This window comes from Pholcus phalangioides, unplaced genomic scaffold (genome assembly GCF_987345545.1).
Source record: "Pholcus phalangioides strain wild (caught in Gottingen) unplaced genomic scaffold, Ppha-v1.0 ptg000011l_1, whole genome shotgun sequence".
Classification (NCBI taxonomy): Eukaryota; Metazoa; Arthropoda; class Arachnida; order Araneae; family Pholcidae; genus Pholcus; species Pholcus phalangioides.
In genome coordinates, this window is record NW_028301604.1 from 52,424,908 (window position 1) to 52,439,288 (window position 14,381).

The 14,381-nt window shown below is 34.2% G+C and overlaps 1 protein-coding gene across 4 annotated transcripts in view; it reads right to left on the reverse strand.

The window, feature by feature from the left end:
* Positions 1-1,127: 1,127 nt before the first annotated feature.
* 5PtaseI (inositol polyphosphate-5-phosphatase A) overlaps positions 1,128-14,381 on the reverse strand; it is a 150,160-nt gene continuing 136,906 nt past the window's right edge. Inside the window, exon 16 of one of the 4 annotated variants that reach the window (XR_016193602.1) lies at positions 1,128-2,600. Coding sequence is in view for 1 of the 4 variants with exons in the window: in XM_089239657.1 (XP_089095783.1) it covers positions 2,428-2,600 (173 nt within the window). In the remaining 3 variants the exon portion in view is untranslated. The remainder of the gene's footprint in view (positions 2,601-14,381) is intronic. The other 3 variants (XM_089239657.1, XR_016193603.1, XM_089239658.1) reach the window with 3 other exon arrangements.

Below are 14,381 nucleotides of genomic sequence, written 5' to 3' on the forward strand. Positions count from 1 at the left end.
TTGTGTTTTTGGTTTTTGAAGCCTTTGATCAGAAGACTTTTAGTCTTTAAATGAGTCCATGGTGATGAACCGTGATAGGAAAAGAAAGTTGAAGAAAAAGTAAGATTATTTCAAGAAAAGTGGTCATCCCTTTATTTTTTCGTCAAACACAAGGCTAAAGCAGTTTTTATCATTTGCAATGAGAGCGTAGCCATGATGAAAGAATACAATATTAAGAGACATTATGATACCAAGCATAGTGCAAAGTATTCTGGATTGGAGGGACATTTTCAAAGTGAAAAAGTCAATGAACTGAAATCAAAGCTGAACTGTCAACAGTCATTATTCTTGGGAAGAAATGAACAGTCTGAAAATTGTGTTCGTGGTAGTTATATAATAGCTGAAAAAAATTGCAAAACGTGGGAAGCCCTTCGTTGATGGAGAATCCGTTACAGAATGCCTTCAGTCTGCAGTTGATGGGCTTTGCTCATCACAGGTTCAAGCAGTTTTGAACATTAGTTTGTCTGGTGTGACAGTAGCAAGATGCATGGAGGATCTGTCAGCAGATGTATTCAAGACCTTCAAATCCAAATGTGAGGAATTTTTGTTTTACTCAAAATCTATTTATGAATCGATGGATGCAACACAAGCAGCCATTTTCATTTGTGGTATTGACAAAAACTTCAAAATTGTTGAGAAGTTAGCTAGTGTCGTTGCACTTAAGGATACCACATGAAGTTCGACTTATATTCAAGTTTGGCAGAAACACTGGAAACACTGGCCAGATGTGAGTTGGACTTTGGCAACATATCTGCTATAACTAAAGATGGTACTCCCTCTGTGATCGGTCAGAAGACGGTTAATCATATTGATAAAACCAGATGCCGAAAAATGTGGAAATACGAAGATGATGGCTTTCCACTGAATGAAGAATACGAAATCAAAAACCAGTACACGTCTGGCTGATCGGCATTTGGAGGATATTTTACGAATATCAAAAACAACACAAATTTTACCTAACATTGAAGCTTTAGTCAAGCAAAAACAATGTCAAGTTTTGCATTAATTTAGAAATTGCATCCACTCGCATTTGTAATGTAAGTAACCAAAGACTTTTTTTGATTTGGTACGTAATTAATTCAACATATACATAGATAAACAAAAATCATCCATTTTCATTCTGTTTCATGCAATATAAAAAATACCTAAAATAATTGGTCTTACCCCAATTCAGCTTAATTTTTTTAAAACAAAAATGCTACATAATAGAGTCATAAAATATGTAGTATGCGTCACATTTTACTTTGTCATATTTGAGCGTACGTAGGATCAACCTTTGGTAGGGGTGTGAGAAAAATTTAGATTTACCAACTTTCAAAAGCATTTTCAAGCAACAGAAATGTATTAATATAGCAAATAGTTTTTTGACACTATAATTTGAAATGTTTTTTCTAATTCATTCGAAATTAATATTTGATAAAATTAATTGAATGTTTACATTTTTTAAAATATTTTGAAACATATTTAGTTTGTGATCGTCTTGGGGGGGGGGTTGCCCCCATGGCGTTAATGAGTGGCCCGCGGAACGAGATAAATGTTTTATGTGGCCCTTGAGCGTAAAACGTTGAAGACCCCTATACTAGAGCATCTATTATTGATATTATTTAGGATTTTCTGATACAAAAAATTGTGAATGAACAGAGATGATGCAGGGATTATAATAATGCTTATTTTGAACTTCCGTAACTGCCTATGTTTCGAAAACCTAGAAAGTTGTGGATTGTTGTATCATCATTGGAATAACAGCTGGCCATGTTCTTGAAAATGGGATCAGTTGCAGCAAATTTCATCGCTTCTCTCATTGGAAAAAAAAAAAAAATCAAAGGTGGTTGTTGCAGTTTGCAAACATTGCTTTGAAGATCATTTTAACAATTTTTTTTTTATCTTGAACGGATTTAAACCATTTTTTATGAATTCTCAAAGAAAAATATATGCAGATTAATTGAAAAGTGATTCTGAAATTTTAGAATTTAATTGCAATTTTTATTTTCTTGAAAACTGGTGATTTTGCAACAATACAATATGACCATCAGCTACTATTGATAGCACCTATAAAACTTATTGAATTGCTACAGATAACTTCAATATAAAACTTCTGTTGTATAATTGTATAGAAATATTTATTCACATATAAATTTAATTTTCAAGATTTTTAGTTTGCACTTTCTTTGCCAGCTCTGTATCTCATTCAAATTCTGGAATATATTTCAATATAAATTTTCATATAAACCTATATAACTGTAATCATGTTAATGCGAAAACTTCTTGATGTTCTTTTCATTGACTCTTGGAGACTCAGTACAAGAAATGTCCCTAGATACTGCAACAACAAATGGAATCAAATTGTGACTAATAACACCTGGAATTGAATAATCTTATACTAAGTATCTATACAGTTGTTTCTCTAAAAATGCGAACTGGTGATCCAGGATATTTAACATGGATGAAACGAGTGAAAGTTGTTGATTCTGGGCTAGATGGCATGGTCAGGCTTATACGTGGAAGATTCAGATGCAAACGATTGTAAGATTCATGTGACTGCACAGAATAATATCTTTCAACTGTAAAGAAATGAAAGTAAAAATACGTAAATGAAGAAATTTCCACGATACATTAAAATAGCGTATGAAAAATCATGACCCTCTGCTTAATAAAGAGGGTGATTTCAAACACTGGTACTGGTTTGATTAGTAATAAAAGAACAAAAACTTATTTGCATACGTTAGTGCATGTTTTAAAACACTGCACACTAGTGTCATATAACACTGCTGATTAGCTTTTATATATATATATGTACATATATATAAACATAAAAATATATATCTCTCAATAAAACAATACACCAAAACAAAGATCGACAATAAGTAATTCATAAAGACTAAAGTTGCAAGTCACTAGTGTCCAGTAACGTCCTTTATCACTGGGAAGGAAAAGACCAATATTTTCATTCATTTATTTTGTTACATCATTCTTTGTGCACTATAACTAAGCTCAATGAAGCATTTAGGTCTAATTTTTGCCCAGTTGTAGTGCACATATTAAACCTACATAACAGGTTTACAGCTCATTCCAGATCACTAGACAAAGGTTCTATGCCTAAAACTCATATTCAAATGCAGATATGTTGAGGGTAAGGTTGATACATATACAAATATATTAGCTGTCAACAGTCAAGCACGTGTGAAAGATGTATTTGGTATGTATATACAGTCAAACATGGTTGTAATGCCACCATCCATCCCAAACAATTTTGGCATTGATGTAGAGAATAATGATGGCACATTTCTTTTAGTCTGCATTGGCTTTATAATCACAAATTTCCCATTTTTTTAGATATTGAAAGAACAACTTCATTTGACATGATTTGAATGGAGCAAATCCAGGGAGATGATGAAATGTAATGACCAAAAAACTTTCTTTGCCACCTTGAACAAACTAGTGCAGTACCCTCATTCCCTTATCAATAAATCTGTTTTTTTTAATACATTGGTTGTTTTTAGTCACATGTTCAAGTATTCAATGTGTTTGTTTTTTAAGACCCCCTGACCACATCATTCTTTATTCTTCAAGTCATTTGCTCTAAATTACTGTTATGCTGACCTAGAGTAACCATACACCCTGCATTTCCCATTTTTTAAATGGAGTTGACTTGAAATCATTACCTTCATCAAAAACGTTAATACATATAATTTTTAAAACTTATTAACTAAGAGAGATAGATGGCTCTTTCTCAGCTCAAGATACCAAGGAAACTGGTATTTTCTGGATATTGTGCTGAGGTGAATTCTCTACACCACTGGAGACACGACCGACTTTTCTTTCCAAATTCACCTCAGCATAATATCCAGAAAATATCTGTTTCCTTGATATCTTAGGCTACTACTACTGAACCCAGACATGCACCTCGTCCATATTCCTTTGCGGAACCTCTAAAGAATTGGTACATGCGGGAATGTGCGTGTACGTATAGTGAAACCTGATGTGAAGTTTGTTTCTGTGTAATGCTTGTTGTGTGTAGTGCTGCCATCTTCCACCAGTTTTTTCTAACTATGAGTGAAGTGCAATGATTGAATAATTAATCATTGTAGGCCTGTTGCTCTCTGTGGCGAGACTTTTTAATGGGGAGATTGACTCGCATTTGCGACTCGAAGTTGGGAACCACAGGAAACCAACTTCAGCCGACCACCACTGGGGTGACGGTGGGGTTCGAACTCGGATCCTCGCGACGCGAGTCCGTCATTATGACCACTCAACCACCACAGCGGCTGATATCTTAGGCTGAGAAACAGCCATCTATCTCTCTCTACCGTCCCACATGGGGGCCATTTCCTGAAGTTAAGAGAGGCTTTTAACCCTTTGGCTGCTCATCCCGCGATTTCCACGGGAAACTCAAATGTAGCAAAATCTGCTCATCCCACGATTTCCGCGGGCATGTGTTTTTCTTCCTTTATTGATGAGCGCATCCCGTTTTTTCCCCGTTTAACCACTGAAATAAATTATAATACAGTATTAGACATTTCATTTATGTTTTGGCCAACAGATGTCATTAGTTTTCCACTAAATTGCGGCATTTGAAGGCACGTGGTATTACAGCTCAAACTTTACTTTTTGAGTGAAAAAAAATTAGACAATTTTTGAAGCAATTTCGGTCCACAAATTGAGCAGTCAGAGGGTTAATGACTGTACATATTTCAGTGCCTCATGTCACAGTGTGTGAATTAAGGAAGGCAGGGTAGTATCGCCAGTGGTATAGATGGTAGCATGCTTGCCCAGTATGCAAGAGGGCCTGGGTTCGAGTGTTGGCGGAGACAACATGACTCTCCCTTCCGAATTCACTTCAGCACAACATCCAGAAAATATGTGTATATATATATATATATATATATATATATATATATATATGTATTTTCTTTGAATATTACATGTATTGATAACACTTCAAGTGATTTACTAACACACCAGTTCGAGTTTCAGAAATTGAGCTTTAGTTCTGCTCATTCTGCTGGAACGCGGGTGACCTCCTATTAGCTCTTTATAAACCTCTTTCTTTTTCCTAAACATTATAAGGGTTGTTGAGTGGTTCTCAAACTTTTGTCACCCCCAGCTCCCTTGCCATGATTCATCTGCGGGTTTCCATAATAGTTTAGTGGATATTCACACTTATTAAAAAACACTTCAAAGCATAAATAGGAACACAAATGAATATCTCTAGCTCACTACAATGCTCCTAGGAGACACACACTTTGAGAAACTCTGTCATAGGAAAAGAGCCTTTAGTTGCCAATAACTATAGTAATTATTTCAAATTGAGATTGTATTTCAAAAAATTTCAAGTGCCAGAAACTGTCAAAAAATTTGTATATGCAGTTTTAATGATGTGCTCCAAAAAAAATTAGTTTGATTTCGTTAAACTGAACAGCACGAAAAAGTAAAGTTGAATCTATTTTTGAGAAACAAAATGTTTTGATTCTTGAATGACCACAAACAAACTTGTTTCTGAAAATCTTTTCAAATTTGAAGAGGGGGGGATTGCTATTTTGGGTATTTTTGAAATTTGTGTGATATACTTATAATTGGCGATTTCATCATAATTTGGCAATAACTGGCGATGTCTTGCATTTTCTCATATTCACTAACTGATTTTCCCGTTTTTTCTCGAGGAAATATGGTCAGTCTATGCTAACTGATAATAATAGTGGAATGAAAAGGATAAATCCCCCACTCCTTTAAAAAAAAAAGGATGGGAGAAGAAATGTGGAAATTCTTAGAAAATGACACATTGACTTTGCATACATCCAAACAATTGTTGGAGCTAAAACAGGTATTTTAGATTACAATCCCTAAATGGAAGATTTGTTCACTGAAAATTTTTGATGCTAAGTAGGGTTTGCGCTACAACAAGGTTCGACTGTAATAATAAATGCAGAAACAAGATCAGAATACAAAAACAAAAATCATTTTATAAAAGGTCAAGGAGTAAAGGTCTTACTTATAATAGCCACCAGAATAAAATTAGTTACAGTTAATGTCTAAATAATGTTTTTAAATAAATTTACTCATCAAAATTCAGTGTCAAATATAGATTATATGGATATTAAAATATAAACAAGAAATGAAAAAGTATGCATCAGAATGGAAACATAATCAAACAGCAACTGAAGTGGCTAGTAGGAACATGCGTTATACAAAATGGAATAATAGTATATATGAAAAAATGATTGACAGTGACAATGCAAAGAAAAATATATGCACATTTCAAACTCACCAAAAGATACATATCTAAAAATAAACTTAGATTTTCAAAATGGTTGATATATTAAACAAATCTCTTTTGAACACACAGTAATAGTTGAAAAATCATGAGGTAATGCATTATAATTTTAGATGCTAAATAGACAAAATGTTTGTGAAATATATCTTTTTTTAGGTAAAGGAATTTTATAAATTTCACATTGAGTCTTCTTCAAGACATTTTCTTTTTGTAGAACATAAAATACTTATTTTTATGCAGAAAAAGGACCAATTTGAAGACAGCCAATTGTTGCACACCTACGATATATATTTTACAGTAGTATCAGTAGTATTTGAAATTAAATAGTGTTAAATTAATTACCTAGTATTTATTGAACAGAATTACCTAATATATGTATATACTAATCTCTCACTTACGCATCTGTGCAAGGGAACAAGGAAAAAAGACGAATAACTGAGAGAGGCGTACAGATGAATACCATAGGCAGAGACAGACTTGAAAGTCTGAGGGGGGGGGGGGGCACGATGATGATGTCAATTCATATATACACATTTACATTAGATCAGTCAACTCCACCTCTGATGTTTGGGGGAGGGAAATGCCTCCCCATATCTCTGCCCATGGTGAATCCCATTATTATGCTATATCTTTGACCGAAAGATAACGTGCGCAGAAAATCATCTTATTTACTGAGAGAAAAGTGTAAGTGAGAGATTACTGTAACATTAAATAAATTTCTGCATATTCAAAAATTAATCTATTGGAATGGGAAATTAACTCATCCATCAACAGATGGAAAAGTTTGTTGAAAATAGCAAAACATTTATCATTAAAATAATCAAAATATTTATACTCAAATCCATTAGTGAATTAAGAACCTGGCTTTTGAAAATACACTAAAAATGGTACATATATATACAAATATATAAAATATATATATATATAATTATAAATACATTGAGTACATGTTCTTTCCCCCTCCCCTTTGGAAAAAGTTGAAACGACTGCCCTGTCCTTTAGCCGAAACTAGAAAATGTAGGCAGTTAGTCACTACCTCTGAAAGTTTCCTCACAACATTTAAGTCAGGTGAAGACCAGTTCCATCCTTCGGGAAAGCTTTGATATCTCTCTGAGATGGGAAGTGGGTTGTGTCCAGTCTTCAAAGGTCAAAAGCGAAGACCAGACAATTGTCAAACAAGCCTTAAGTTTCTGTAAACTTGAATGAAGCAGATGCTCCTATCACGGATATGTGTCTTTCTAACGCATTCCAAACATTCTCTAGTAAGTTCAGATTTGGGAATTGTATTAACCAAAATAGATGGCATAATTGACTGTCATGTTCAGGGTACCATTTTTGAAACATTCTTGCTCGACGGACAGAATCATTTGCCCATGATTTTAAAAATTGACAGTTTTCATGCAAATGTGGTTTCAGTGCATGTCCTATCATCATCAGTATGAATTTGTTTGATACAATCAAATCTCGATAAGTCAAATGTGCGGCAGCCAACAAAAAATGTTGAGTTATCATTAGTTCGGTTCGACTTATCAGAAATTTTGATTTCACAGCATAAAAAAAGAAACATTTATTAAAATAACAGAGCTATTCACGAATATCATATTAGTAAAACATTTCATTCTACTAGAGATGAAGAATTTGAAAAGTCACTCTAATTTAATCATATGTAATTATTGAATGCAAATATTTAGAAATAAACTAGACGTACATGTTGTATAATGGAAATGGACGCATACATGATACTCATATAAATTAAACGAATCATAAATAAAGTGTATACAAGATTATTTTCTGTCAAAATAACTGTCTATCTTTTCTTTTATGAGAAAGTCATTCATATTTTGCAAGTACAAATGAATCCACTAAATCTGCTAAATTCTATTGCTAAATGATAAATTATGTTGCTAAATGAGAAATTATATTGCTAAATGAGAAATTCGGTTGCTAAATGCTAAATTCTGTTGCTAATTGCTAAATTCATTTGCTAAATGATACATTCTTCTGTAAATGCTTTATTTTCTATTGCTAGATGTTAAATTTCTCATATTCCCAAAAACTTTGACTTAAAGGAAGGCAACTTCGAGTTAAGGGAAAATTTTAACACTAAAAGGTTCTGGGACCAAGTGAAAACTGCAACTTAAACAGATATTCAAGCTATCAGAGATAGAGTTATAACAAATTGACTGTATTTATAGCATTTTTTTTAATTATCTATTTACCAATATGATCTAATTTTTCCATATTTAGCTAATTTTAGTCTTACAATTGTTTAATCTTGATCAGTATTTCCTTGTGTGTAGCCATTATTTATTATAGTAGTTTAAAATGCTTTCAATTCAGTATAGACCGATATCTTTTTTTCACAATAGAGAAAAATGACTTGATACATTTGGATTGTTTTCTTTGTACTAAGATTGTTAGTACTTCTCTTTACTTTGTTTTTTAGAAATTGAAAGAATGGCTCCACAATCCAAGAAGCCAAACCAAGGAAGGATCATTTTCTAATTTTTGAAAACCATTTCACTCTCACTACTGCCACCACCTGGGGGCCATTAGCTGTGGTCAAAAGAGGTACTCAGCCTATACTTCAGAGTGCCATGCCCCAGTAAGTAAATAATGAAGGAATGGTCATGTCACCTGTGATGTAAACTGAAGAGACAAAAAAACTGGTAAAGGCATGCGTATGCAAATAAAGAGATATGGAACCAATCAGAGTACGGCGCTGCGGTCGGCAACGCCTATATAACACAACAAGTGTCTGGAATAGTTGTTAGATCGGTTACTGCTGCTACAATGGCAGGTTATCGAGATTTAAGTGAGTTTGAACGTGGTGTTATAGCACGAGAGATGGGACATAGCATCTCCGAGGTAGCGATGAAATTTGGATTTTCACGTACGACCATTTCACGAGTGTACCGTGAATATCGGGAATCCGGTAAAAAATTAAATCCACGACATTGCAGCGGCCAGAAAAAGATCATGCAAGAACGGGACCGACGACGACTGAGGAGAATCATTAAACGTGACAGACGTGCAACCCTTCCGCAAATTGCTGTAGATTTAAATGCTGGGCCATCAACAAGTGTCAGCGTGCGAACCATTCAACGAAACATTATCGATATGGGCTTTCGGAGCAGAAGGCCCACTCGTGTACCCTTGATGACTGCACGACACAAAGCTTTACGCCTCGCCTGGGCTCGACAAGACAGAGATTGGACTGTTGAGGACTGGAAACACGTTACCTGCTCTGACGAGTCTTGGTTCCAATTACTTCGAGCTGATGGACATGTACGGGTATGGAGACAACCTCTTGAATCCATGGACCCTACATGTTAACAGGGGACTGTTCAAGCTGGTGGAGGCTCTGTGATGGTATGGGGCGTGTGCAGTTGGCGTGATATGGGACCCCTGATACGTCTAGATACGACTCTGACAGGTGACAGGTACGTAAGCATCCTGTCTGATCACCTGCACCCATTCACGTCCATTGTGCATTCCAATGAACTTGGACAATTTCAGCAGGACAATGCGACACCCCACACGTCCAGAACTGCTACAAAGTGGCTCCAGGAACACTCTTCTGACTTTAGACACTTCCGCTGGCCATCTAAATCCTCAGACATGAACATTATTGAACATATCTGGGATGCCTTGCAACATGCTGTTCAGAAGAGATCTCCACCCCCTCTTACTCCTACGGATTTATGGACAGCCCTGCAGGATTCATGGTGTGAATTACCTCCTGCACTACTTCAGACATTAGTCGAGTCCATGCCATGTCGTGTTGCGGCACTTCTGCGGGCTCGTGGGGCCCTACATGATATTAGACAGGTGTACGTTTTTTTGGCTCTTCAGTGTACATGAATAATGAGCTTGCCCAGTTTACAAGAGGACTGGGTTCAATTCCTGGCAAAAACCAGTACACTTCTTTCTTAATTAACCTCAGCATAATAGCAAGAAAAAAGTCTTCCCTTCAAAATATTTTTGTTTCTGAAAATTGTATATGGTAAATTGTCTGATCCCATATTCTTCACACAAAAATTTGTTCTAGTTTTCCACGTTCTAGCTTTTTCAAAATGTCAACTTCCTCACATATACCTAAAAAAGCATTGTTATCATTCGTAGCAACATCATTGTTTTCACTTTCCCAGAAGCCTAAAAAACACAGTGGAAAATCTGGCAAAGAAAATGACCAATATATATATTAGAAAAAGCCAAAACTGAATTTGAATAAAGAAAAATTGCTGAAATCCCCGGTTGAAAAAAAAAAATTCTCAGCAGAAGTGTCCAGATTATAGGTGTCTGGGGATTTTACACACAGGTTCTACTTTATTTCACTTACTCTGTGTAATATTTGTATGCATTTTCATGGAAATATCATGCATGTTGACAAAAATATGCACATTTCTTTCAAAAATTCCAATATTCCTTGCATGTTTTTTGCTTATAGCATGCAGATTTTTTCGATCATATTTCACGAAACTTATAGGAGCCTTCATGATGCATAAAAAAAATATTACACTGTAATTTGAAATTAAAACATCAAATATTCAGTAAGATATGAATATTTGAAGGAAATAATTTTTAGATATGCATGCAAGCATGGGTAGAGAAATGGGGGAGGGAGCATCCCCCCATCATTATCAAAGATTTGTATAGGTGACACAATATATATGTATAGATATAGGCCATTTGATTGACATAATCATTATTGAGCCCTCCCCCAAACCATCACATCTATCTCTCTGCCTATGCATGCAAGAGATATATATAAATTTTAGTGTGCTTGTCTGGATCACAGGAGGACCAGGGTTTGAATCCTGGTGGAGAGAATATCAAAATCTCTTTCCAAAGTTTATATTATCATGCCAAAAAAAAGTATTTGTGGTCCTTCAAGGATAGCTAGAAGGTGATTTAATCAAAAGTAAATCAATGAAATTCCTCTTGATGGTTATCTCACAGATAGGGCCAGTCCTGTTTTTTATGGTTAAAAAAATCCTTTTAATTTATAATCTTTAATAGAAACCTCTCCTTTTTATTTACAGTCCTCTTTTTTTTACCCCTCTTTTAATAATAATGATGAATTTCTCAGAAATTTCAATTATTAAGCTTTGTAGTCGATCCGTATTGTTTTGAAAGATCTCTCAGATTTCACGGAAAAAATGTTTTAAATCTGTAAAAACATGCCATGATTTTTACAATGCATTAAGGGAGGGGAGAAATAAAATCCCATGACATCCCATGTCATGGCTACAGCCCTGTGGGAGACAAGACCTCAACTAATAGCTACTTGAGACACTCATCATAGGTTGCATTCATCTGAAACAAAAACAATCATGTCTAACACCTTACACCACCCAGCTAAAGCAAAGTTAGTGAATAGTTGCAATGTAGTTGTAATTCTGTTTGTTTCATTTAGATCTCTAACAATCTTGATGTGAGGTTTGACCGTATGTTAATTTCTATTTGAAAAGTATACATAGGAGAGAAAAATTTCTTTATAACTTCTCTGTATGACAATAAATGGTTTTATCTCACAGGCACTGAGGGTGGAAAAGGAAGGCTTTTTGATAAGAATTAATGCTAAAATTTGAAGATATAAAAAACATTAATTCTTTCTTTTGAAGTTCTCAATGCTAAAAATATCAAAGTTCTACAGAATATGACCTCTAAAATTTTGTTAATAAAAACTAAAAAAATTTTAAAACAAACATCTATCACAGAGAAGAAGAAAAAAAGCATTTTCGCAAAAAAAATAAAAGTTTAAAAATAGACAAAATAAAGCATTTATGCCTAAACTTCCAGACTCTATAGATGATAATATTGGCTACCACAAAGCAGCATCAGTGCATGAGTACCATGAGAGTGAAGGAACAAACCTTTTTTTTACATGTTAGCTGTTAGGGATTTTGTCCTACTAGTCTTTCTATTTGCGCAACCAGTGAAGATAAAAAATGGCCACTGGTGGGCCAAAGCTCTTTTTTTTGTTTTTCTGAAGTGGCTTCAACTTTGAATCCTTAATATGATGGAAGTTAAAGACAAGACTTAAACAAAAAAGTTATTGTTCCCCCATTTACAAGGCTGATTTTTTATGACCTTTTTTGAGGAAACAGAAAGACGTACATCAATTAAAAGGATAAGTTATCTATTGACACTTTTTCGGGAATAGATCTTTTGCTATCATACAAAGAACAGGCAGAGGACCATTGAGGCAAAAAATATTATGACGATTGATTTTTCTTTTCGATGCTCATTAAAGTAAAAAATGATTTAGTTATATAAACTTGGGAGTACAGAGGATCCAAAGTTAATGGTTGTCATCAAGATGCCAAGGAATAAAACATTCTATTTTAGAGCAATATAGATAAACATCAGCGTAGTACAAAACCATTCAAATTCAGACATTGGGTGGCTCAGGATCCAAAAAGGGGGGAATGAAGACAGAAACACAGTGTGGAGAGAACCCCCAATTATATGACTTTCAAGAGGCCAAGTCGAAATGCCACATAAACACGAATAAAGCACAACTGAAACCTAATTTTCAATTAGAGTTAACTACCCCAAATTCCGATCATGCTTTAAAATAATCCGAATATAAAGAACACTTAAAGAAAAATCATGAAATTAAATTTCTCAAAAAATCATTGCGATCATGCTTTAAAATAATCCGAATATAAAGAACACTTAAAGAAAAATCATGAAATTAAATTTCTCAAAAAATCATTATGAAGATAATTTTGCCTTTACTTTAATCTCTTAACGATATTTTTGTAAAAATGGAAAAAAGAAAAAATTAAAAAACAAATTCCTAAGATTTTCTGCAAGCAATACCTCATATTTACAGATTTATTTTTATTGGACTTTTTATACAATCATCTCCAAAAGTAACTTGGAATATTGATAAGTGTAAAAAGGGCCATCCTAAGAGCATCATGGGCCCCCGGGCCAAGTGATTTTTCTGAGAGAGGTGGATTATGCCATACCCAGGTGAGCCCATGCATTAAGACGTCACTGGGTGTAAGGTTATTGGAAATATTGGGAGGACTCAGAATTATTGTGGGGGCACGAACCTAATATTTCCATAGGTACTATAGAGATGGTGGCAAATGCTGGGGGGAACTTCAGGCCCATGGGCTGGATACAAGTGTATGCCTATGGGAATATTTAATTATTTTACGAGTTACATACTTTTTCATAGATCCAGAATTATCGTTGAAATTTTCATTTTACGTTCCAGAAAAGAGGGCTGTTTCTCTTTTTCCAAAATTAAGAACATTCTGTATAGTGACTGTTGACAACATACTAGAAATTATGGCTTTTGTGGCAACAATATTCACAAAAGATTAATTTTATTAGCATGTTTATGCTACCTGCAAAAAAGAAATAAAATTTAATTGGCATGATAATTTTTGCTAATTTCAGAGTTTGAGTCAAAATGAAAACATTGTGTCATTGAGGTTTTGCATACAGGAATTAATTGTGATCAAAGTGAAATGTTGTATAAATAAGAAAGTTGTGTAACCTGCTTCACACCTCAGTCAAAACTACCCATTAAAATTTTTTTTTGATGTGTTTATTGTATGTTAAAATGCTATTTAAAAATGGGAAAAAATTAATCAATTAATTAATTTGGGACGATATCTTTACCAGGACTAATAGAGTTATGTTATGTGTGTACCTCAGGTATTAATTTGAAAAAAAAATCATTAAAAATATTTAAAACCATTAAAAATGAGGTACACAGTGTACCTCTCCAACAAAGAGGATAAATGAAAATCATATGAACAGGGTTCCGCTGTGGTTTTATGAGCATTTTTGTGCATACTGAACGCAGGTTATGTGAAGAATATTGCTATACAATCCTGGAGTGTGTTCCGTCACTATTGAATAAACAAATGTTATATTAATTATTTACAAATGTTTGTAAAAATCTCAATTGTTTGTCAAATTAAGTTATTTCCAAAAATGTGGTTTCCCTGTCAAAAGTTAAACAGTTACATCTTTAGAAAGAACAATTCATGCTGAAAAACATGAGCTACACAAAGAGCTCTTGCATTATGTCTCCATCAAA